Source organism: Terrapene carolina, unplaced genomic scaffold, assembly GCF_002925995.2.
Source record: "Terrapene carolina triunguis isolate 2854851 unplaced genomic scaffold, T_m_triunguis-2.0 Scaffold233, whole genome shotgun sequence".
NCBI classification, from domain to species: Eukaryota; Metazoa; Chordata; order Testudines; family Emydidae; genus Terrapene; species Terrapene triunguis.
This window is the reverse complement of record NW_020664584.1, coordinates 743951-768231: the sequence shown is the minus strand read 5'-3', so window position 1 is coordinate 768231 and position 24281 is coordinate 743951. Positions and strand designations below refer to the sequence as shown.

Here is a 24281-nt window from a genome sequence, read left to right as displayed (position 1 = left end):
CATTCACCCACGAAAGCTTATGCTCCAATACTTCTGTTAGTCTTAAAGGTGCCACAGGACCCTCTGTTTCTTTTTACAGATTATTTCCATGTTTATCAAAGATATTGTATCTAGGCACCGTAGTATCTAAGCGCAGTGTTAAAATGTCTGTTGTAGTTGCAGTTAGTATTCAGGGGCAAAATAGATTTTCCTGGAAGTTATTTTGCATAAAGATTGCCTGATGATGAAAACTTGCCCTGGAAACATCACCAGCCTTCACAGCTTAGTCTTAAATGCTGGAGAAAACATTGTCATCATGGTTTGTGTTGTTTTAAATGTTGTTCTGGATTTAGATATTGGCCTGAATCCTGTAATTAAATCCTTGTGGCAGACCCTTATGTTGGAGTGGTGTCTTATTGAAATCAACAGGGCTCCTCATAGGCATAGGGGTCCGAGTGCTTAATCAAATTACAGGATCAGGGCCTCATTCCTGTCATAAAACATGTGCCCTGCTTGTTTCAGTTGAATGACCAACAGAACATTTTTGGTACCCTTAAAATACAACCACCTTTATTTTATTTTAAAATTTCTTCTTCTTTTTTTTTTTTCCAGAAAACTAAAGTGACCAGTCTTTGTTAATTTCATGGTGCACTCTTGTTAACATTAATTCCCATTGGCCCCTTTTGCAATAATCTATTATTTGTTAACAGCCAACGGTATGATAAGCATTGTATAACACCCAGAAGTACAACCAGGCTTTACCTAGAAGGATTTAGAATCCACAGGAGAGACCCAGAGAAGATGGGCAGAAAAGGCAAATCCAGAGGGGAGGACAACAGGAGGATTTAAAAAAAAAATCCTATTGTTATAAATATATATAAAAATCATATTTAAAATGGTATTTTCATATGCTGGTTTCTCTCTCATACATTGATTTTTAAGAGAGACAGTCAAGGTAGCATGGCCCAAAATCTGACTTCCCATTTCCCTCTCTTCCTATGTATTCATAAAGTTCTTATTGGTGTAAGAGGGTGAATGGGAAGGCGGTACAGGGCTGGGTTGGAGGTGGAAGGGGGATGGTGGGAATGTGAGGGGAGTTCAGGAAGCAGGGTGTCAGGGGATGACAGGGCCTTCAAGGGTGAAGGTGAAGTGTTAGAGTTGCACATGGCGGCATTTAGAAAGGGGATGTAAGGAGGCTGTAAAGTGGTGGTGAAATGTAGGGCGTGGTGAGGGGGTGGAATACAAAGGACCAGGGAAGGAACTGGGAAGGGGGCTGTTAGATGGAGGGAGGAACAGGGTGGTATTGGCCCCAGAAGGTTGGGGAGGGGACTGTTAGGTGAAGGGGGGGAACAGAGTGGTGTCAGGCCCTAGGAGCTTGGGAAGGGTGCTGTTAGGTGGGGGGGAACAGAGTGGTGTTGGGCCCCAGGAGCTTGGGGAGAGGGTTGTTGGGAGGGGAACAGGGTGGTGTCAGGCCCCAGGAGGTTGGGAAGGGGGCTGTTAGGTGGGAGAAGGCAGGATGGTGTTGGTTGGGCCCCATGAGATTGGGGAGGGGAATTGTATGGGAGCAGAAGGGGAGCTTGGGAGGGGAGGGGGCTGCAGGGTAGGTGGTTACCCATAGCCCAGGAGTGCCCCTTCCGGGACTAGGAGGGCGGCAGCACGTCCCGGATTCCCAGCAGTTTCGGGCATTCCCCTCCCGATTTGGGCCCGCAGCTCCGCCTCCCCCGGGGGCGGGGCGGGGCCGGGCCGCCTATAAGATGCGTGGCTGTGGGGATGGTTCAAGCCGTTTGATCGTGTTGCCCCAGCCGCCTGTCCACTAGCGCCACCCGAGCACCATGCAGCTGCTGTCAGCGAGGCACCCCGGGGCGCTCTGCGCCGCTCTGCTTCTCCTGGTAGCCGCCAGCGCCGTCTCCGCCGAGTCGGTGAGTGCCCGCCCGCCCGCGCCGGGGGGTGTCCGGGCTTCGTGCCTCCGTCGGGGGGTGTCGCGGGGCTCTGAGCGAGGGGGGCAGCGCTTGGGGGCGGGCTCGGGTCCGGACTCCCTCTTTGCAGGCTACCGGGCTCGGATCGGCCTCCTGCCACTCGCTGTGTCCCAGATGGTCCCTCACGGCCCAGCGCCAGGGAAGGGCTGGGGAGCGGCCGCACCACGGCCCCAAGCGGGACAGCTCTCCTCGGAGTCTCTTCCCGTCCCCGTCCCCTGCTGGTGGGGTGCGTGGGTAGGGCAGAAGGCCTCCCCGTCCCGGGGGTGGACAGCGACAGCCCTTGGCTGGACGTTGCCTCATGCCCACCTCCTGCGGCCGCCCCCGGGCTCCAGTATCAGCACATGGCGCAAATAGTGCCCAGCCCTCATAGCTGGGGTATGAGTAAGGCTGCCCCAAACCCCGGCTCTGCGGCAATCGCCTCCCGTCACCGGGACCTGCTGAAATCCCCCTCCTACGGCGCGCCCCGCAGCTGGGGTTTTCCTTTACCGTGTGCCAATCCCCGATTTCCCCGGGCTGAGAATACCGGGCTGCCGAGGGGAAGCCCAGATAAGCGGCTGAGCTCCCCTCACCAAAGGGCTCCCGCACCCATACTCTAGCTGGGGTAACAACAGCATTGCTCCAATTCCATCCTCGCCTCATGATCTCGAACTAGATCTAATCCCTCTCTTCAGGGGGAGTAATGGATTATAGCCAGCCTTGTTAATGGAGGAGAAGAGAAGTGTTATGCAGGCTTTCCCAGAGCTCAAACACCCCATTTCTCCCCCCGCCCCCCCCAATCTTTCGGTATGTTTAAGCTGTGGAGCCAGGATTCCAGGTTTAGCTCCCCCCAATATCCTGTGAGACTTTGTCCTTACCTGACTTAATATCATATGTGCTGGTGGCAGAAACCTGGCTTTTCCCATCAGGAGGAAATTAGGTTTTTCCAAGGGAGAACAGAAAGGCCTTTCTTTCCAGATGATTTTGTGCCTGCTTCTGAAGCAATTTATAGCCATTATCCAGGGAGGGAACATGCTACTTGGCAGGAGGCTTTGAAGTAAATATGGCCACGATTTTCCCCACTTCCATAAACTTTGAGTAGGTGAAAGGGGCAGATGTATCTAAGGCTGTCCCTGTCTTGTGGTTTTAAACTGTCCCTAGTTTTGCTGGCTTGTGTATTGAATGGAGTGGGATGAGGGAGAAGAGTAGCTGGTTTCCATCTGAAAATATCCTGATGATAGGACCGCGTGGCTTGATGGATCCTGAACTACTCACCGTTATTTATGTATTGATGACCGATTTCTATTGTTTGTTTGAGTAACACTTACTTGGCTTGCCATTCAAATGGATTTGCCACTTGCCTTTGCACTGCTATGCTTCCAAATACCATTTTCCTGTCTACGTGAGTTTTACCCCCAGGCTCAACTCCTATCCTGCTCCCCACTTGCCTGTCTACACCAAGTTCCTTGTTTTCTTCTCAGTCCTTACCACATTCTTTTCCTCTGCTGGGTCAGAGACTCCTTTCCTCTCCCTTCTCTGTGCCAACATTGGGTCCTCCAGCTCCTTCTGATTATTCACAAATCTTCCTCTTTTCTCCTCCTATCAGGTGATACCTCTTCTGATGCTGACCCTACTTTCTTACCAACCAACTTACCCACCCTCCTGCCCTGCAGGCTCTGTTTTATCAGCATTAGTCCCATGCCTTACAACCTTCCTCCTTCTACTCACTCTGCAACTAATCTACCACAATACATGCTCTTTCTTTTGTGCTCCTTTACCTCTGTGCCTTCCCCTTCTGATTCTGCCTCTGTGACTACCGTGCCCTTGGATGGACCCTGCTCTTCTTGCTTGTCTGTACCCCAGTAGTTCTCAAAGAGGCTCAGGAGTGGGCTAACAGGGATGCTGCAGGTTAGGCTTGAGGTGCAATGGTAGAATTTGGGGAAAGGGGGGGGGCAGAACTTGCATATCAAGGATATAGGTTAGGATTGGAGAGCAAAGCTGTATGGAGATCAAAAGTCTGAGGGAGGATGGAAAGGAATTTTTAAAAAATCCCTCAACATTATCATATTTTGAATGTGTAAGGTGCTCAGATATAGTGAGGGCTGTAAAATGTAATCAGAAGTTTTACAAGCGTCTCTACATGTAGTTGTACTGGGACCCCGAGTCATTTTTATGGGCATTAGACCCTCTCTAACTTGCAAAATGAGTCAGGACCCTGTACAAACACCAGGCGTGTATGTAACTCAGAGGGGTTTCTGGCTTTTAACTTTTAATTTTTACAAGTGTCTACGCTCCAGTCAGAAGGCATCCTGCTCTGACTCCTGCTTTGGTGCTGGTTAGTAGGGACTGCATTGGGACAGGGGCAATTGCAAGAGATTAGAGTATCCCCAAACTAGGTTTAATTGTCCCCATTGTTTCACTTGCAGCCTGAGGCTCTGTAGGCCGGTCACCACTTATTACTTTTTGTTCAAGTTTCTGCCCTGAAGCTCTAATCCAAGATGCTGGTGGTTTAGCAAGAAAGCTCTCAGGCCAGAATACATGAAGTGTCTACTCCTTTAACATTTGGCAGCCCTCTTTATGACCAGCAAGCCCGAGTGAATTCATCAGATACAGAATCCTTGTCATGGCTGCCATCAGGCTTTCCCACAACTAAATCCAAAGCCTAGCACAGGGCAAAAACTTCTTGAGTAGTACAGCTTTTGGATGCTCTTTGACCACATTTGGTATGAAATTAACATTGCAACCTAGTGTGCTTGGGGAATATAATGGGCTGTGGATTTGGTAGGCTGTGTCCTAAAGAGTTCAGATGCCTCCAAAGAAAACGTTTCTGCATAGCTGTATCTATAACGCCTTATGCTGAGTTTACAGAACACTCAATACAGCATATTGCCCTATGCTTAATTAGTTTGGCTGTATTCTAGTGTTGCAATATTGAATTTATTTGCACCACCAAGTTTGCTTTAGTAGAATGGGCCAACCCCCACTGAGGAGTGGTCTCTGGTGATGCAGCATCTAGGTTAGTGTGGGAGGAGTTCGTCCCTTTTTGTAGTGTTGGTACAACATGCTGGATCACACAGCATGTGGCCTGTAATTTTTCTACACCCAAGATATGGCGAGGGTGCAGACATATGGTTGAGACTCCACAGGACATGGAGTCTATTTTGTGTTTGTGTAAGGGCAGGGCCTTGAGGGCTATGTGATCCTGTATGGTGATGTTCCCTCAGAGCCTGTACAATGCAAGAGCCAGAAATGCTTTGGAGCAAGCTCTACTTCTTTCAAGTGGCATGTGATGCCCCATGCGGCTCTCACTGCAGCCAGGTTTTCTCTGGCTGAGGCAGCCTTCCCACATGTAAAAGGGCTGAAAATATTCCTGAAAGCTCCATGGCATAATTCCTATGCTCTGTTTATGTTAAGTAACCGACTGGATCATGTTAACATGATGTAATATTTAAATGTGAGAACATTCCTATGAGCTCCATTGATCCTAGGTACCTAAAACCAATCTTTGAGGTGCTGTGCTTCAACCTTTTAGGGGTTGGCATGCCAGATCATAGCACCATTTCATATACTGGTCCTGCACTTATAACATCCAGACGATCTCTTTAATCAAGCTCTTATTAAATGGGAGATGTGAGGGGAGAGAAGGGGTCTGAGTGAAGCAGGTAGGTAGGCTCTGCTTTTCTGCTGCAACACCTGCCTGCTTTATTACTAATGCTTCAAAAAAGTGTTCACACTTCCCAGAACTCACTGGGCAACTGACTGGCTGAGCTGATGTTTTGTTGATGGTGGTATTTGGAAAGTAATGCAGCATTATTAATGTTTAAACCGGTTTGGCTTGTCCTTCTACCATCAGTCCCTGAGGCCTGTTCTTTCTGCTCTTTGCCCAGTTTCTCATCTGTCCCTCCCAATCAAATCAAGATATTGCTATCTGCATGTATAACTTTATTTTCCATCTGCTTCACCTTCTGACTTGGGCAGGCTCATGGAGTGGGTGTGATTTAACTTGGCCAGAACAGTACCTGTCCGACATAGAGCAACAGACTGTATTACAAAGACTAATGCATCTGGAACAGAGTTTTGAAGGAAAAAGAGGAGATGATGGGCTCTTGTCACTAAATCAAATGCTTTTTAATGCATCTTCTCAAACTAGCAGCTGTATTGGAGGGAATAGACCAGTGGTTTTCAACCTGTGGTCCATCAGAACTGTTGTCGTTACCATAGATGCTCACAGTTTAGTGCCCTTTTCACGGTGCATCAAATGCCATGCTGAGCACGTGCCGCATTTACAGTTGAATTCTGTTCAGTCAGTCTTTAGTTTAAGACTTCTGTGGTAGGGGTCCTTGGACTACAGGTTGAATTTCCAAAGAGGTCTGTACCACCATTTGAAATTCATTAGGGGTCTGCAAACGAAAAAAGGTTGAAAACCACTGGAATAGGCAGTTAGTTGCTTTTAGTTTTTAGCACTTCACAGAAATGTTTCTAATATGCAAATTGGTTACACCCAATAGGGTGGGAGTGATATCTGTGTAGTCCCTCAGTTGAGTACTCTGAATACTAAGAACAAGATCTTCATCAGTAGCTTTTAAGCAGGAGTCCCCAGAGCCCTTACTTGTGGCCCAGAGAATGAAATCCTTTGGAAACTGATTGGCAAGATGGGTCCCTGAGAGGAACTTCTCTCATGAAGTAGTCTCAATGATGGAAGCTGGGGAACAAATTCCTTGCATAAGTCACTTTGCTGAGTCCCCTATTTGAGAAGAGGTCAAGAAGGCTCTTGCATTCTGAACAGATGGAGGTAGCCCAGGGCTGAACTCACGTTTTTAGAGAATTCTAATATTCGAGACTTCCAAACCCATTATTTAGTTCTGGGTCTCCCAGTTTGAATTCATCCTTAAACATGGAACAGGTACAGAGAAGGGCTATTAGGATGATCTGAGGAATGGAAAACCTGAAAGGAGACTCGGAGCTTGGCTTGTTTAGCCTAACCAAAAGAAGGCTGAGGGGAGATATTATTGCCCTCTATAAATATATCAGAGGGATAAATACCAGGGAGGAAGAGGAATTATTTAAGCTCAGTACCAATGTGGACACAAGAACAAATGGATATAAACTGGCCATCAGGAAATTTAGACTTGAAATTAGATGACGGTTTCTAACCATCAGAGGAGTGAAGTTCTGGAACAGCCTTCCAAGGGGAGCAGTGAGTGCAAAAGACATATCTGGCTTCAAGACTAAGCTTGATAAGTTTATGGAGGGGATGGTATGATGGGATAGCCTAATTTTGGCAATTAATTGATCTTTGACTATTAGCGGTAAATATGCCCAATGGCCTGTGATTGGATGTTAGATGGGGTGGGAACTGAGTTACTACAGAGAATTCCTTCCTGGGTGTCTGGCTGGTGAGTGTTGCCCATATGCTCAGGGTTTAGCTGATTGCCATATTTGGGGTTGGGAAGGAATTTTCCTCCAGGGCAGATTGGCAGAGGCCCTGGAGGGGAGGGGGTTTGCTTTCCTCTGCAGTGTGGGGCACTGCTCACTTGCTGGAGGATTCTCTGCACCTTGAAGTCTTGAAACCATGATTTGAGGACTTCAATAGCTCAGACATAGGTTAGGGGTTTATTATAAGAGTGGGTGGGTGAGATTCTGCGGCCTGCGTTGTGCAGGAGGTCAGACTAGACTATCATAATGGTCCCTTCTGACCTTAGTCTATTATTATCCTAATGCTCTACCTTGTTCTACTCCTCCCACATTACTGTTAGTGCACCAGGTCCTTGAGGTGGCTGGCAATGGCTTGGCAAAGATACGTGGACTGTTTGTCTGCTGAAATCCACCTCCAGTCCAGCAGCTGTGAAAACTGTTGTTTATGGCTAGGATACCATGGACTCTTCTTTCTGGTTTTTGGGTGGGGAGAGGGGACAATGGCCCTTCCAATGTGCATGACTTGAATCCATTTCAGGATCTGACTCTGCTCTCTTATCCTGCTGTTCCTGCATAGTGTCTAGTGTCTTTTGTTGCCCTATTTCTGTCCTATTTCCCAACTGTAAGGCTGAGATCCGTTAACTTGACTTCTAGCCTAACAATGGGGAGGAGAGTGTCTGCCTTCACAGTGCAAACTTCAGCCTGTTTTTACCACACTTCAAACTCTTATTGCTGCTGAATACTCTATTGAAATCTCGCTTGCTGCTAGAATCCACTTGGCTGACTCTGAATCCTCACTTGGTTTGATTCTCTTGCTTTTTAAAAAATAAAAATAAAAAAGTCCTTAAATGGGAGAATCTTTGTTTTGCTCTATACATGGTGCTCACTAAATGCCTGGTGTGATTTGGGCTGGAACTGCCTCTCTGGGAATAGTGTGGTATAGTGGGTGCTAGTATCCGTAAAATAAGTGACCTCTATTGTCAAAGTAGCCCCTGTTTCACACTGAGATGAGTAGAATTAAATTTGTGTAGTGATTGACAGCTGGGCAATTCTCTGGTGCGTAACCCTGCATATAATGGACTCCCCCAAACTGGAAAATATCTTCACAGCAGTGTAGAAGTGTGTGACTTCATGTTAGCTTTATCCTGTCCCTACAGGAGGCTTGCTCTCCTGGCTGATCTGAAAAGGGTTTTTATTCCTTTTGGGTACCACTTTAACCATGTTGGTTTAGCAATGGATTGTAGTTAGGGAAGTAGAATCCCCTATGTTGACACAGTTATACCTGTATACAGGTGCTGACAGAAATAAGGTACATGGTAGACCTTTTTTCTGTCATCACCCTTCTACTGCTATAACTGTGTCAAACAATAGAGGGTTGTACACTTCCCTAACTACAATGTAGTTAAAGCAGTCAAAAATTGTGCAGACCAGCTGAGTATATCTGACCTCTAAACTGTTTCTATCAGTGAGCGAGTGGCTGCTTGCTGAAACCTGGTAGAATGCAGGCCCTTTAGATTAAGGCATGAAATGATTTGCACTAGAATGGAGCTGTTGTGGTAAGGCAGGGCTGAGTTCATTACTAGTGAATGGGCTGGGGGCAGTGTGTTAAATATTTCACACTTTTAGATGTGGTAAGTTACTGCATTGCTGGGCCATAAAAGATCCTACTTGAATGCGGCCGCCTTGGCTTTTTATTGGATTAAATACTTCAGACTCCCATTTCCAGTTAGGACAGAGTGGGCGAGAATTTTCACTTAGTGTTGGATACATAGCTTAAGTTACATATTTAGAATCTAATACCTCTTCGTCATACAGATGAGTTGCTGAAGCATTAAAGCCACAGCTGCCTCTGTTCAGAACTTCTCCAAGAACTTCTTACTACTAATAATAACATAGAGATTACATTCTGATTTGGACTTGTGGAAGTCACACTTCTAAAACAGAAGCTTGTTGGAGTCTGAAAATTACTTTTTCTAAGGCAGACGTTTGCTGTGGTTCTGTAAACCTCTTGTCAGCACTTGAGTAATAGTTTTGTTTCTCTTCTGAGAATCAGTGACTCAAACTTTCCTTGATGTTGCAGTTCTGGAGTGTGAGGAGGGGTTGAATTTTCTGGAGAGGTAGCAATTCTTTAATTAACAAAACAACCCCCACCCTCTTTTTTGGTGCAGTGAAGACACCCTGTATCTGAGGCTATTCCAGCTGGACAGATGTATTATGAGTTTGTTTTTTTCAGTCTATAACATCAGGTTCTGGCTACTTCTGATGACCAGAGACTGAATTATTGGACCAATGGCCTGATGTAGTGTGGTGGGAGGAAGATGTACCTAGAATGATGGACCATTGTTCAAATTTGATAAGGCTAAACTGCAACTCCTAAATGGGATTTCTTCTCCCTGTCTGGCATTATGGAATTAGGAATTTGGTCAGTACAGCAAGCCCTCCTGGCACTGTGATTAGAGTCCCCAATCTCGTTAGAACAGGTATCTTTTCTTAAAGTGGTAAGGATTCCAATTTTATTTCTGAGCCCATTTTAAAAGACTGTTTCTACTTGTGGTGGTAGGTGGGGGAGACTTCATTTACTAGAATTCATTTATATGAGGATTTTTTCCAAGAAAAGAAATATTTATTGCAAATTGAAATGCATACTGGATACAGAATATTCTCTCTCATGCTCTGAAGCCTCTTATATAGGAGGCTGTTTATACATTCTGTCTTGGCACTAATTCTAACTAAAGGTCAAGCATCAGAAAAACTGTCGTATAAACATTAACAGTAGTAATGTGCCTTGTCATTGCATGCTGGTAACTAAATGCCTTGTTAGTCTATGGATTCCAGAAGCCAAAGAAGGGGTGAACAACAAAATGTTCTGGTCTTCTAGATTACTAGCATGCAGTAATGGGATGCATGCACACGCAGATGATGGGAAGTCAAGGAGGGAGGGTGTATGTGTGTAAAGCTGAAATATTCCTTTGTCGGAGGGTGGGAAACCAAGCCCTAGAATGCTGGGGTGTGCTGTAAGCATGTTTAACTTTAGTAGGTGACTTGCAAGATTCTGGGAAAGTGTGAGTACCTGGAAATAGTTAAGACGTGAGCATTAGCTTTCTGGGCCTGGACAAGACCTTAGTGGTGCCTTTCTTAGCTACGCTTAAAGGCTTTTCTGGTTTAACTACACTCTTAATTTAAAAAAAAAAAAAAATTACATCTATGCCAGCAAAACCTTCCTAAACTAACATAGCTAAGTGTAAATCAAACCTAAATCTCTAGTCTCTTGATATGATTAAACTTGCATAGATTGTGGGGGAATTGAAACATTTTCAAGGTGCAGTATCAAGATCTCAACTGTACAAACAAGCCTAGATTAGTGGCATGTCAGGCCATTTTAGCTCTGTATTGGGCCAGCTAGGAAAGGCACCAAACTTCTGCTGTGTGCCTTATTCTCTTTGAAGTCTGATCTTGCTAACACTGTTATAAAGGTGCAAGACACATGAGCTAGTAATGTAATACACACGTAAAAGTTTTTAAAAAAACAACCCCAAAACATAGCAGCCCTGCAAAATAACTTGTGGGATTGAGTTATGCTCTAGGAAGGTTCTCCATATGTTTCCCTCAGGTGAGGGAAGGAGAAGACTAAACTTTGGAAAACAGGTAAATTACATTGCATTCTGTGATTCTGGCCTTTTGTATACCAAACTTTGATGTTTGAATGAAAATCCCCTGCTAAGAGGATCATCTATCTCCCTGGGAGAACAGGCAGAATGGACTCTTCCCACCCATACCCTGAATTTGGACACCGTGGCTGTCAGTGGCTGGCTTTATTTATCCTGCCTTGAGCTGCTTAACTGAATCTCTCTTTAAAACATGAGTAGATCCCTGTGGTGAAGATGCTGAAATTAGACTTTGTAACCAATAGATACTTAAGATTCCAAACACCTATAGCTGGTTCATCAGAAAAGGTTATGATGCTAGTTAATGAGTCCCCTTGCTTTTAAATAGATCCCTGCATGTGCCCATCTGTCATGGGAACTGTACAACCTCTTTTATGGCTCTGTTTGCTAATTATCAGACTATTAAAACAAGAAATCCCTCCCAGTCAATTTTCTCCTCCTCTTTGCATCTTCTGGAGGGTTTTTTTTTTTGTTTTTTTTTTTTAGTGACACGGACACCTAGTCTTAAATAAGTGTGGGCTCTGTTAGGCAAATGCACATGGGTCAAAAGCTAACAGAGCCCAGAGAGCATGAAACTCAGAATATAATGTTACCAAGAGCTTGCTCTGGATTACATATTGGAACTCACTCCCCTTGGGTTCTGGCTACAGTAAAGCCCTCTTGCTGAATTGGTGATGGCAAATTGACTTCTCTGCTTAGTACATTATAATCTATTGTTATGGGATTATCCTTTCACTGCAGGGTTGGCTGATGGTGGGGGTGGGGGTAAGCCCCTCATTGCTACAGTATTTAAAACATCACAATAGGAATGTATAGGAGGAATAACAAGTGATTCTATTCTCTTACTGCTATCCACCTGCTAAGGTTCTTGGTAGGGAACCTGAGGTGGAAATGCAGAAGGACTGCACTGTAATTGAAAGAGTCTCCAAGTCTGACGACTAGAATATGCCTGCCTACGAACTTGTTCTTGCTCCAGTCTCATTGCCACCCAGACACCTGGACGGTAACTGTGTCTGCAGAAGTCCTGGCCTGCTGTTCTGTCTCTTGCCACTTCCTACTCAGCACAGGCTTCAGGATCTAACCTAAAGTTCTGGGTTTATTTTGGCAGTTTGTTGACCTGAGGACACCCTAGCCAAGAACTTATGTGATAGTTTGGGTGTAAAGGTAGTTTTGCCTAGTGAGAGCTGCTGCTGCTTTAAGTATATTGGAGGAAATGCACACTGGCACTTTCTGTCTCCGAAAGCTCCTCGAACAATTGGCTCAGCAGGCTCCAGCCTATTTAAGTGCATGCACGTGCAGGGAAACCTTGATTAAACTCTTCCTTGGCACTAAAGCCAGAAGGGGCCATCTATCCTGTGAATAATGTGGAGCAAGCTGACTAGCAAACAGTCACCAAAGATGATCAGAGGGCACAGTGAGCCAGCTAATGTGGATTTGTTACAGTACTTGCTATGCAGAGGAACGCTGATATAAGATGTGACCTGGATTGAAATAAGGTTATTTGCTGTGCTCCCAGGCATAGACAAGATTTCTTCAGTGTCTCTGCTAAGGAGTTTATGTATCTAAAGAGGAGGAGTTTTGGAGTGAGGAAAAGAAGCAACCCACTTTCTGCTGGTGAGATTTGGGGCTTGTCTACTCTCTGGGCACTACAGTGGCACAGCAACAATGCTGAAGTGTAGATGCTTTCTACAGTGATAGAAGTGGTTTTTCCATCATAGTAGGTAACCCACTCCCCTGAGCAACAGTAGCTAGGTCAACCGAAGCATTCTTCCATCAACCTAGCCACATCTATAACAGGTGCTAGACTGGCATAGCTACAGCACTCAGAGGTGTGAATTTTGCACACCCCCGAGCAACATAACTATGTCAATCTAAAGTTTAAGGTTAGACCAGGTCTTTGTGCTCACCACATACAGAAATGCTTGTTAACATGGGGATAACTCTACTACCGCAGCGTGCAGGGCCCCTCAAAGTTAGAGTTCAGTAGTATGTGACTTTTTCCACAGTAGTAAGCAGTCACATAAGACGGGAGTCTCTAGAAACTCTTGCTTCTGAAGTGGTGATTTCCTTCTAACAGAGCTCTTAATGGGAGAGGAGGATACTGTCTGTGCTTTAAAGGGGCAGATGGACGGTAGCATACCCCATGGCGCTACAGTGCATCTGTTAGAGAAGCTGGAAGGGAACAACAAGTAGCTCTTGTTTTGGAGGTGTTTTGAGCCTGATGTTACTCCAAAGCATCTCTTTAGGAGAGAGCAGTCTGATGGATATTGTAAAATATGCTAAAATGGTCTGAGGTTCGGTATCTGAAGATCACTGAATTCTCTGGAAGGTTCTTCTTGAGGGGCTTGTTAAAGTAACTGTCTACTACTCTCCCTCCCAGCAAGAGAGAGACTAGGCAAGCCTGGGCACAGCGGTGCCATGTCGTGAGTAGTGGGCAGAGGAGAGTGCCAGTATGTAAGCATGTGAGTTAAGCTCTGTCTGCACAGCTCTGTCGCTCCCACCCCTTACAACTTCCCCTCAGGTTGCTCCCAGATCATTAGTGTAGACAATTTGCATTTTAAATTTTAACTGTGGTGTCCTCTACATCTGCTCAAACTGACCAGCTCTAGCAACTGTCAGTTTGTGGTCTACACTAGCACTCCCACCATTGTTACCTATGGTAAGAAAGTGTAGTGGAAAAAACATGTAGTAGACAAGGCTTTCAGGGAAGAGATTAAGGAAAAGAGAGAAGGAAACTGGAGGAAAATCATGCAAATTATAATGATGCAAATCAGACAGCACATACAGTAGAAGAGTTGAAAAACTGGAATGAAGGAATAAAGGGGAAAGGTGGAGTGGAGGGGGAAGCAAGGCATTCTAGCATTAAAATACATTAAAAATAACAAGACAAGTATAATACACAAAGTTAAAATCTTTTCCAACAAATTGAAGTAGAGAGGAGCCCCATGTAAGTAAATCAGATAGAACAAAGGGCTGTGGGTGGAAAATTCCCTCCTGTCCCAGGCTTAGCTCCTTTGTTTTTAGGAACATGGTTTTTGTTCTTTTGCCTACCTTGTCTTCACAGCTCTTTTAGCACATGCGTGCTGCAGCTTGCTGGCCTCAGCACTTCCATGACAGTATCAGATTTCCAGTGATTTACACTTAGTTTGACAAGCTGGATCCCAGCCATGTGTCATGGTAGGACAAATCCATTTTGGCCAAGATTACTTCAACAATGGCTTAGTTTCTGGGATTTCCTGATACAAGAATAGCAACTCTGTGGTGGCCTGGAACTAAGGGCGAAGGGGCAGAAGTGAAGTATTTAAGTGAATTCAGTGCTAATGTCAGGACAGCCATGGAGATTTCAGTCAGTCACGGCACAAGCATCAGCAGTGAAGCGACAAGTATGTACTCTACCAGTGTGCCACGCATCCCTGCCCTTGAGGGGTTACATCTGGTGCTGACACAGTTCACTTTCCATGGTCTAGGTCCTTGGCCTCTCTGCTGACACATCCAGCAAGAGGGCTAATTAGTGTCAGTTGTGATGGCTTTTGTGTAGGCATGCTTCTTTTAAACACAGATTCTTAGAGTACAGGCTCTAGGGCTGGCTTCAGTATTGTGTAAGCCCCATTTTGAGAATCCTTTAACTTGAAATCTAGATGTGCATTTTAGTAATATGACTTCTGCTGCATGTGACATTGTGTGTCTGGGGAGAATGGGAGTACGCTCTGGTGTCATAAGATAAACAACGCATGCCACTCCTTTCCAAAGGCTCCTATTGAAGCCTCTGAAGTGAAGCCAAGAACAAACACACTAAATGATTCAGTTTTAGGTCAGCTATGTTGTAAGGGCTCTTGTTTCTATCATTAATTCCCAACTAATATGTTAGCCTATAATGACTCTGTGCTAGTCCCTAAATCCACAAGCTTTAGCATATTCTCGAAACCATTCCAGCCTGTCTGGGTAATTGGGGATCCAACAATCCTCCAGACAACTAAGTTGTGTGAGTAGTTTTCCTTGAGTGGTTACAGTTTAAAAGCCCTAGGCCTCACTGTGGACAGCTCAATGGAAAATTTCTGCTCAGCGTGCAGCAGAACTACAAGAAGCAAGGAATTGGCTGGAGAAGAATACTGAAAAGATTTTATACTATTCTATAAATCTATAAACCCTCACTTGGAGTACAGTGTTCAAACCTCAGAACACAGAGTGTGTTCAGAGATAGCAATGGAAATGACTAGAGGAACACAGTGTTGCATTAAGAGACTGAAAAGATCAGGACTACTGAGTTTAGTGAGGGGGACGAGATGGTTCTCCCTATAAAATGGTGTATAGAGAAGGTAGATCAGGAACTTCTAACTTCCCCCATGTCTCCTAACACAAGAACAAAGGGACGTTCAATGAAACTGAAAGGTGGCAAATTCAAAACTAGGAAATATTTTCACACAATGCACCATTAGTGTGGAACTTACTGCTTGAAGATATTGAGACAAGATCAAAGTAGAATTCAAAAGGATTAGATATCTATTGTGATCTGGCTGTACTGAGCAGGATGATTGCTTCAGAGCACAAATCAACTACTGACAAGATTAGGAAGAAACTTCCCATCTGGGCAGGCTAGTCCATGATTTTTCCAGTATGGAACGTCTCCCATCTTCCTCTGTCAGACCAGGATACTGGACCAGATGGATCCCTAGTCTGATCCTGTATGACTCAAATTCACTGGGTGAGGAGCAGGGGGGGACTTGCAGCAGGACTTGTCTGGGTTGGAGTCACTTTCCAGTGGTCATATGAATGAATGTGTATGTGTGAGACACACATTCTGTTGAGCAATCTGATGAAAATCAGTTCTTGATTTCCTAGGTGTTAGTAAAAGAATTCTATTGTTAATTTTATCAGTCAACATGATTATCTGCAAAGGAGCCATCAGACCACTCCCCATACCTGACTTTGCAGGGTGCAAATAGTTAACTAAGTGCTGATTTGCCTCTCTTGTCACTTCCCGCCCTCTCAAATTTGGCCCAGGTCCATGTTCTTTTGTCCATGTTCTTTTGACTTTCAACTCACTCCTGTTTACTCCTGGGCTTGTGTACACAGTGCTGGGAAACAGAGACGCTGAAGCAAGTTATAGGGCTCCATTATCTGGGTTGTTGGAAACGCTGTAAAGCGCTCCCTGCACTTCAGATGCCTGGGACTCTGCATGTGCAACCCCCATCCAACTCACTGTCTACCAGCCTTCAAAGAAGCATGGAGTGAATTCAAACATTGGTGTGTTTGATCAGAGACAATGGCCAGCGCTAAAAGTTGATCATGTGCATTTCATGCCCTTGCCCTAGAGAATGTTACTCATTTTCTGCTCCTGTGAAAGGGCACGTAAGCTATGGCAGTGGTGTGTGGGCTGGAGGAGGCAGGCTTGGTTAGAGTTGACTGTTTTTTCCTTCTCAGAACTAGTCAGTGGTGGAGGAAAGTTACATGTTAGATGGGAATTTTGTGGGCTGCAGTGTGAGCAGACTTCACTGTGAGAAGCAGCTAGTGCTGATCTGGGTTTCTGAAATCAAGCCAAAGCCACTCTGAAATTGGACTCCTCATCCGGAGAGGGGATCAGGTATCACAGCCCTGCCAGCTCCCCAGCCTGAAGCCTTAGGCTTCTTCTACATGAATGATCCATGCAGAGGTAGGGGCCTCCTGTGCATCTTGGCACGTCTAGTGTGCTAATCCTTGTAGTACCTAAACATTAACTTCCCCTGCGTGGATCCTACTGAAGCAGCATGTGAAGGGAAAGGCAGAGTGCGTGCATACCTGCACACGCTCTGGCTGGCAGCTAAGAAGTAAACCTCTTTTTGCTAGGCAGGGAAAGCTCCTGCCCTTTCTCCTTCCTTCTGTTCCCCTCCCCCAATGATGTTTGTTAATCTTACTTGGCACTCACGTCACTGTGGGTAAAAGCTGCTTAACATCCAGAAGAAATCCTGGAACTGGACTTTGGCAGAAGCAACATCCTTCTGTAGTTAAAGGATTCTATTTGCTAAAGCATATTAGCAGTAAGGCTTGACTTCAGCTGCCAGAAGTAGGTGAGGCTGTGCAGTCATTTAGTCATTCTCATCATAAGGGTGGCTGAACTTCGTTCCAGCACAGTAATAGCAGGTGACAGAACAACTGGCCGCAAGCCATTTCGATCAGATGCCAGCCTCCAGCTAGTGACTGCGGAAAGTGTTAGGCCGAATGTGGCTGTGGAGGACATTCGGCAAGTGCCAGATGCTTTTGAAAAGGGGAAGTGGTTCTCAACCTATTTACCAATGTGTTGTGTGCTGCATCCAGTACTACCCATATGGCCCTGAGGATGTCATATGGGCCACAGATTGAGAACCACTGGGTTATTAACTCTGTACCCCCATGGGCTGCAAATTCCCAAAAACAGGGAGACTTTCCTCCAGCTTTAGAAATGCAATGTCCCTATTAGACAATGTTAAAAGAAACAGTAACATTGCACTAAGCCTCTCCCTGAGCCCACAAACCCCACTGGGGTCTCTCTCTGAACTGCTCCTGTGTGCCCTTTGCAGGTGTGTATGTGAGGAATGTCACTGTTCCAGATCCACCCTGCAAAGAGCACAGACACTTCACTGTTAACTCTTTCCATTCAGAGTCCTCTGCAAGGTGGGATTTGCACCTAGCTCCAGGGAGGTGCCTCCTTGTTGTGGGTATGTTTTGAGTTTGTGTAGGGAGAAACATGGAATGAACTTCACCACATTTACCCACGCAGGAAGGAAGTGAGATGCCCAACAGCACCCCAGGACCTCAAATAATCTCAACTCCAAGCCCCTAAGAATACTCAATTAATCTTCTATGGGTAAATGTGTAGAAGTGTAGGTCCCTCTGCTACTGCTCACCTCCCCCAGTGTAGCTGTCTGGATGTTTTCCAGGAAGTTACTGTAGCTGGAGCGTGAGCTTCCCACTTGCATTCTCCTGGGCCCAGGGCCAAATGAGCAACGGCATAAAACACTCCATAGAATCTTATTGACTGCTGTGAGTCAGTAACTTCGTTAATATTGGACCTCACTCACTTGTACACGCAGACAGTGTGTATTTTGATGAATAAGCTCCTGTGATATCTGAACCTGGTGTATTCCAAAGTACCCACTAATAGCAAATGTCTACCATTCTTACTCATTGTTGTTTTGATCTAATAAGGCAGGTTACTCAGTCGCTTCAGACTCTCTGATCCAGCCTAGTTATCTCTTGAGCCTCCCTTGTTAGGTGTTTGCTTTCTGTCTGCCTGATGGCTGTGATTCACCAGTTGTGAGTACAGTCCGGGTGAGCTGACACAAAGATGTAACCTAGCACACCTGCCAATATTTGTCTGCTCTGCAAGGGAAAACCTCCTCCACCTATTGCCATTGTACTACATGAAAGCTATTATCTGGGGGGGACACCCTGACTTACTGAATAGTGGCCAATGGGAATCAAACCCTTTCTGTATCTTAATAAAACATCCGCAGTCTGGGATGAGAAGCAGCTTCATCATTCCAGCTGTGGCCTGTGCTGAAGTACCATTTTAGGGAGCCCTGGTATCTTGGCTAGCTTCAGATGCCTCCTTTCTAACTAAGGTTGGCATAAAAGTTGTCCTATAAATGACCAGTGATGCTGGGAATGTTTGTTCCAGGCTGTATTTCTAGCAGTCTTAGTTGGGGCATAATGGGAGATGAGGAGTCTGGCAGCATCAGACTCTTCTTGGTTTTTCAGGATGCTCAGTTGAGCGTTCTGGTCCCTTTTGACTCTGAAGAGGTGGAATGAACCAGAGCTGCCTGAAAAGCTATTGCATCACTGTTCTAGCCCCTGGAATTCAGGATATGAGGAGAAGCTTCTCATACCCTGACTGCAGAGCCTGGTGGCTGGGGCAACCCCAATATCTACAGATGTGGAAGTGGATTGTTGGTGTGAGGGGAAAAGACCACTTGTATCTGGCACTGTAATAAAGCTTTTATGGATATACCTATACTACAGTTTTTAGCTCTGCAGCCTGTGCCCCACAAGTTGAGCAGGGCTAGCTGCAGCCATGCCACAGGTCTCTTATTGCAGTGGGACCATGCCTGGGGCAAGGCAGCAGACAGGCTGCTTTCTGACCCCCCCCACCCCACTCTGCCTTGAAGCACTGAGAGTACTTAACACCGATGATGAAATGGTTCCAGTAGCTACCAGATAAGGCAGCATTCCATCTGGAGGAAGGGAGGGTGAGCTGCTTTGGTGGAGAACCAACATTTTGTGTTCCCCTCCCCACCCCCCAGTCTCCACTTCCCCCCTCTCCATTTAACCCTGCATCTCCATGCTTGTAACAGGTGGCCAGGTGCCCCCAGCCACACTAGTGCTCCCAGTATTTCTATCACTAGTGGAGCAGAACTGGTGATAGCAATGGGAATCATTAGCAAAATAAGGCTAGTGAAACGAGTGGTGGTGGCAGCAGCTGTCTGTTCAGTTTGCATTGTACTTCCAACTGTAAGGAAAGGGTTAAATTCCTTAACAAGCAAATGACTTAATGGCTGTGGAATTGTGAATTGCTGCTGGAATTCCACAGCAAACGCTGGATTCTGCCAGTTTGGAAGTGTGGACAGTCCATGATCTCAGAGTTATGGAATCCTCGCCTGGACTGGCCCTAAAGGGTCACTAGAGTTATACAGAATAGTTATGGGAACTTGTATAATCTTGGTCTAAATCTTCTACCTTCACCCCCTAATCTTCAGAGGCCCAAGCAAAAATGGGTTCCGATTTAAACCATTGTCAGACAGTTTAACATCCAATTTTTTGGTTGGGCTCCATTGTATGCCCTGCAGACTGGCTTCAATGTGCTGCTGCTGCCACGCTAATGCACATATCTCTGACTGTTAGTCAGATCCCAGTATCATGGTTTTAGTTTCAGATAGGAACTGCTGAGCGATTTGCTTTTTGAATTGTGTGTTGTTGAGGGGACACTTTATACAAATGAGTTCCTGTTTGTAATGCTTTTGATCTTGTCGTATTGTTCCCCAGAATATACAGATGGGGGGAGCAAACAAATCTCCGTTTTAACCTTTGTACGATAAAGTATCTGAATTGTAAATGAAATAATGATGCTATTAAACATACTGGCTTTGGGGTTTTAATGCTACAGGGAGAACCCAATTTAGCTCTTGACACAGGCTTGGAAAAGATTCTCTAGGTATAAGTCCCACTACTACTCTCCTGCCTGTCACACTGAACTTATTCCTCCCTGCTACCTCAAGGGGTTTTGCCATGAGCTCTTGCCCAGAAAGCTGTTTTCAGTAAATTCCGACTCTGGTCACTTCATGGGAACCTTCTGAACACAGTCTTTCTGGAAATCCCCACCCTGGCTGATCTTTGTTCCTGCTCTCAGAGAACTAGGGGAATTCAGCTGTTTTCAAGCTAGTAAAGGTGGTGCTTTTAGCTGGGCTGAATTGAACTTCACCAGTTAAATGGTGAAATATTACTGTGCTGGCTCAACTGATGTGGTTGCAGATGGCTGCTGGCAGCCTGAGAACTGTCTGGGTTTCTGCATAATGTCTAATGCTGGTTTTCCCTTCTCAGGTGAGAGAAACTGAGACCATGGACCCAGAGAGGTATGGAGAGGACTATTTCTCTTTTGGAGCCTTGCCAGATGATGAAGATATCAGTGACCTCAGGCCTGACTTGACCGAAGAGAGTGACTGGTTTTCTGGTTCTGGAGATGATGATGGTATGTAGGCAAGAAATAGCCTTCCTCTGACTATTGCATCTTCATAGCTCTGACCTGGAAAAGCTACATAGTCCCCTGAGTCTCACAGGCTCTCTAATTCAGTGGCTCTCAAACTTTTTTACTGGTGACCCCTTTCACATAGCAAGCCTGAGTGTGACCCCCCCCTTATAATTAAAAACACTTTTTTGTATAGTTAACACCATTATAAATGCTGGAGGTAAAGCAGGGTTTGGGGTGGAGGTTGACCGCTTGTGACCCCCCCCCCATATAATTTCATGACCCCCTGAGGGGTCCTGACCCCCCGTTTGGGAACCCCTGCTCTAATGGGACTTGCAATGGGCTACACAGTCTGTAAAGCTAAGCTTAGCAAGTCATTGAGAGGGATCAACAGAGCAGCCTAATCAAATACCTCCCATATGGAGGCTTGCTTGGGTGCAGTACACTGATAGGAACAGCAAAAGGGCACCGTGCCATGATGTGGGACTCCTTCTGTCTTCCCTCTCTATAGGGGCATCCAAGTAAGTCACCCCTGTAATGAGATTACATGCTATCTTCAATGGGTAGACAATGCATTACTTAAATCCTTTCCCCCTCTTAATATTAAGGGCCTGTAAAGTTTAAATAGTTTTGTTAAATCAAATCTTCCTCCAGCCCCAACATTTCTGAATCTTCCCACTTTGCCCCTAAAACCAGTGTAGTAGTGAAAGCTAGTTAAGTCAGTGTTTTCAGAGACCTCTTTATGGCTTTCAAAACTCCTAGCATAAACTAGTTTAAACAGCTCCTTGTTGCCCTTTTTATGTGCACATTGTGTTCTCAAAAGGTAAAGAACAAGCTCTGAAATTAGTACCTGGCATGTTCAGGCAGATCTGATGGTTAGTACCTTAGGGATGGGTGTTCAAAAGAGTGCCCTCCTGAAGCCAGCCTAGCACACAAGAGCATATTCGCTTTCTGAGCAAATCCTGGTACCCTGCAGCAAGAGCCACTTGATGGAGCTGAAGATTTCTTCTCTGAATGAGGTAATCTTGAGCGTGCATCATGTGGCTTTGTGTAATCCAAATTATATTTAACTGGTGAAAGTACTTACAGATAAGAGGGAACTTTAATCAAAGTAGAGCCCTAGTTAGACAATAGCAGCTAGTGCTGCTATAGTGTGTGCCTGGGCTTTGGGAAAACACTCTGAAAGCAAAGGGAAACTAATTCTGTATTGTTTGCATGTTATCTAGATGCTGAAGATGACATGACTTCAACCACTGAAGAGAGTCCTATGGTAGGTGTTGTTGTTTGAGCACTCTCAGAAAAACCTAGCCCAACAGCCCCTCTGTGTGGTATCTGGCCGGCCTGCCTGCCTGTGAAAGGCTCTTGTCGCCTTAACCCACTCCTCCTCTTCCTCCCACGCCCCCCACAGCAGCTGGCTTCCACGTCCAGTCCACTGGAATAAGGTGCTCACAATGCACTGAACTCTTAAATGACCTCACCTGTCCTGCCATTAAATGGTGTCTGCCCTGCCCCTCCTGTCTCTCCTGTTTTGAAGTGTTTTGTAGCTGCTCATGACAGGGTGTGGTTTGTCTCTGCTTTATTCAGCTCTCGAGTGACAACTATATCCCTGAAGATACTGGTAAGGGGACAAAGGATGTGGATGAAAACCTGGTGGTAGAGAATGAACTAACTCCACGTAAAGTCTTGCCCCCTGAGGAACTGAACCCGTCCAACAAGATTTCCATGGCCAGCACAGCCAACAGCAGCCTCTTTGAGAGAACAGAAGTTCTTGCAGGTAACGTCACTGTCCCCGAAGTCTATTGACTCATTAGCCACACTGTAAATGTGGGAGGAAGGGGAAATGGGGATGCCAAAAATGGGGTTTGATTGTTCCACTACTTTAGAGGGCAAGAATGCTGACCAAAAGCACACAACCCAACTGGCTTTGTTCTAGTAAGCTGGGAGGCACTGAGTATTCGGGAAGCTTCTGTCCTGCTTTAATCAGAAGAAACCTTTTTTTATTAAACTCTGGTTTTTAATTATGGATAAACTGGGTGGAAAGTGACTTCTAGTCTCTAGATGCCATTTGGACTGAAAATGTCACTTTCAGCAAGATGGAAGCTGCCAGTAGAAAGCTCCAAAATGCTGGAACTCTGGGATAGATTTCATGGGTTTATGAGGCAGCTTCTCACAGGGTAGCAGTTTCCTCCTAAATGCTATATTCATTCCATACTCTCTTCCAGCTCTTATTGCAGGTGGGGCAGTGGGGCTGCTGTTTGCTGTCTTCCTGATCCTCCTGTTGGTTTATCGCATGAAGAAAAAGGATGAGGGGAGTTATGATCTTGGCAAAAAACCAATCTACAAGAAAGCCCCTACAAACGAATTCTACGCTTAAAGCCACCAGCACCTTGTGCCCCTCTGGGGAGAAAAACTGACTGTTAAAGCATTTGGACCTCAGCTGAGATGCTCCAAATCAATGCTTTCTTGGATCTAATTTCAAAGTGATTTTTAAAAAAATATTTCTGTGCGACCCTTCCATCCTGCTAAACTAACAAGGGCACAACAAAATGCAAAGCGTCGGGGGGGAGAGAAACCTTGTCATGGCTATATTGGGGGGGCAAGGGGAGGAGAGCAAAAGATTGCCAAATTCCGTATTTTTGGTTGAGTGGAGGGTGTATATAATGCAGCTTATATGGAAGCCAATTGTGTGTGTTTGCATCTGGTGTGCATCTCTCCAATTTGCCTTGTTTTGTAGAAGGTTTTTTATTCTATTTCCCCTGTAGTATTTGGCCTGCTGCAGGACCACCACATGTAAAGCATTTTATAGAGAATATCTATGAATCTCTTACACTACACTGTACTATTGCCTTATCTGGGAGCAGCTGTGCCCTTGGGAGAAATAACTTTGTGGCCTAAATGGCTCTTAGGGAGAAGTTTCCTCTTCCTTTTTGGCCCTTGGTAGGGTCACAATCCGCAAAAATCAGGAAAGCCTCTTGGCTTGCTTGACTCTCTGAGACTAACCTTTCCCTGTACCAAGTCTCTTACAGGTGGAGAAATATTACCTTTTAATGTAGGATTTTATAAAAAAATTTTAGTAGGAAAAATAGCCTAATGTTTTGTTTTGTAGAAACGGTTCTGAAATTTAAAAAAAATCTAGTTTAAAAAAAAAAAATTCCTAAGACTTTTTTTAATCCTTTTAGTTTCCTTTGGCTGGGCATTTCTCTAAGGGCTGGTCTACACTTACCCCCCCAAATCGAAGTAAGGTACGCAAATTCACGTAGCTGAATTCGACATACCTTACTTCGACCTTACCGCGGTTCAGACGCGGTCCACACGCGGCAGGCAGGCTCCCCGTCGACTTCGCGGTACTCCTCTCGCTGAGCTGGAGTACCGCAGTCGATGGGGATCACTTCCTGGTTCGATTTATCGCGTCCAGACCAGACGCGATAAATCGAACTCGGAACTTCGATCCGCAGCCGTCGAACTAACCGGTAAGTGTAGACTAGCCCTAGATGTATATATTGTGTTTTATACAATTCATATTCTGAACTGAAGCAGCATTGACTACAGTATGTTACAGGTTTCTCTTTCTATATA

General features: G+C 45.4%; 1 protein-coding gene across 1 annotated transcript; it reads left to right on the top strand.

Moving 5' to 3' along the window:
- Window positions 1–1742: 1742 nt before the first annotated feature.
- Window positions 1743–23858, top strand: SDC4 (syndecan 4). Its single transcript, XM_024201997.2, has 5 exons — window positions 1743–1898; window positions 20561–20710; window positions 21931–21975; window positions 22290–22479; window positions 22928–23858. The coding sequence occupies exons 1-5, from the start codon at window positions 1812–1814 to the stop codon at window positions 23077–23079; spliced, it is 624 nt and encodes a 207-aa protein (XP_024057765.1). The 5' UTR covers window positions 1743–1811; the 3' UTR covers window positions 23080–23858.
- The last annotated feature ends 423 nt before the right edge of the window (window positions 23859–24281 follow it).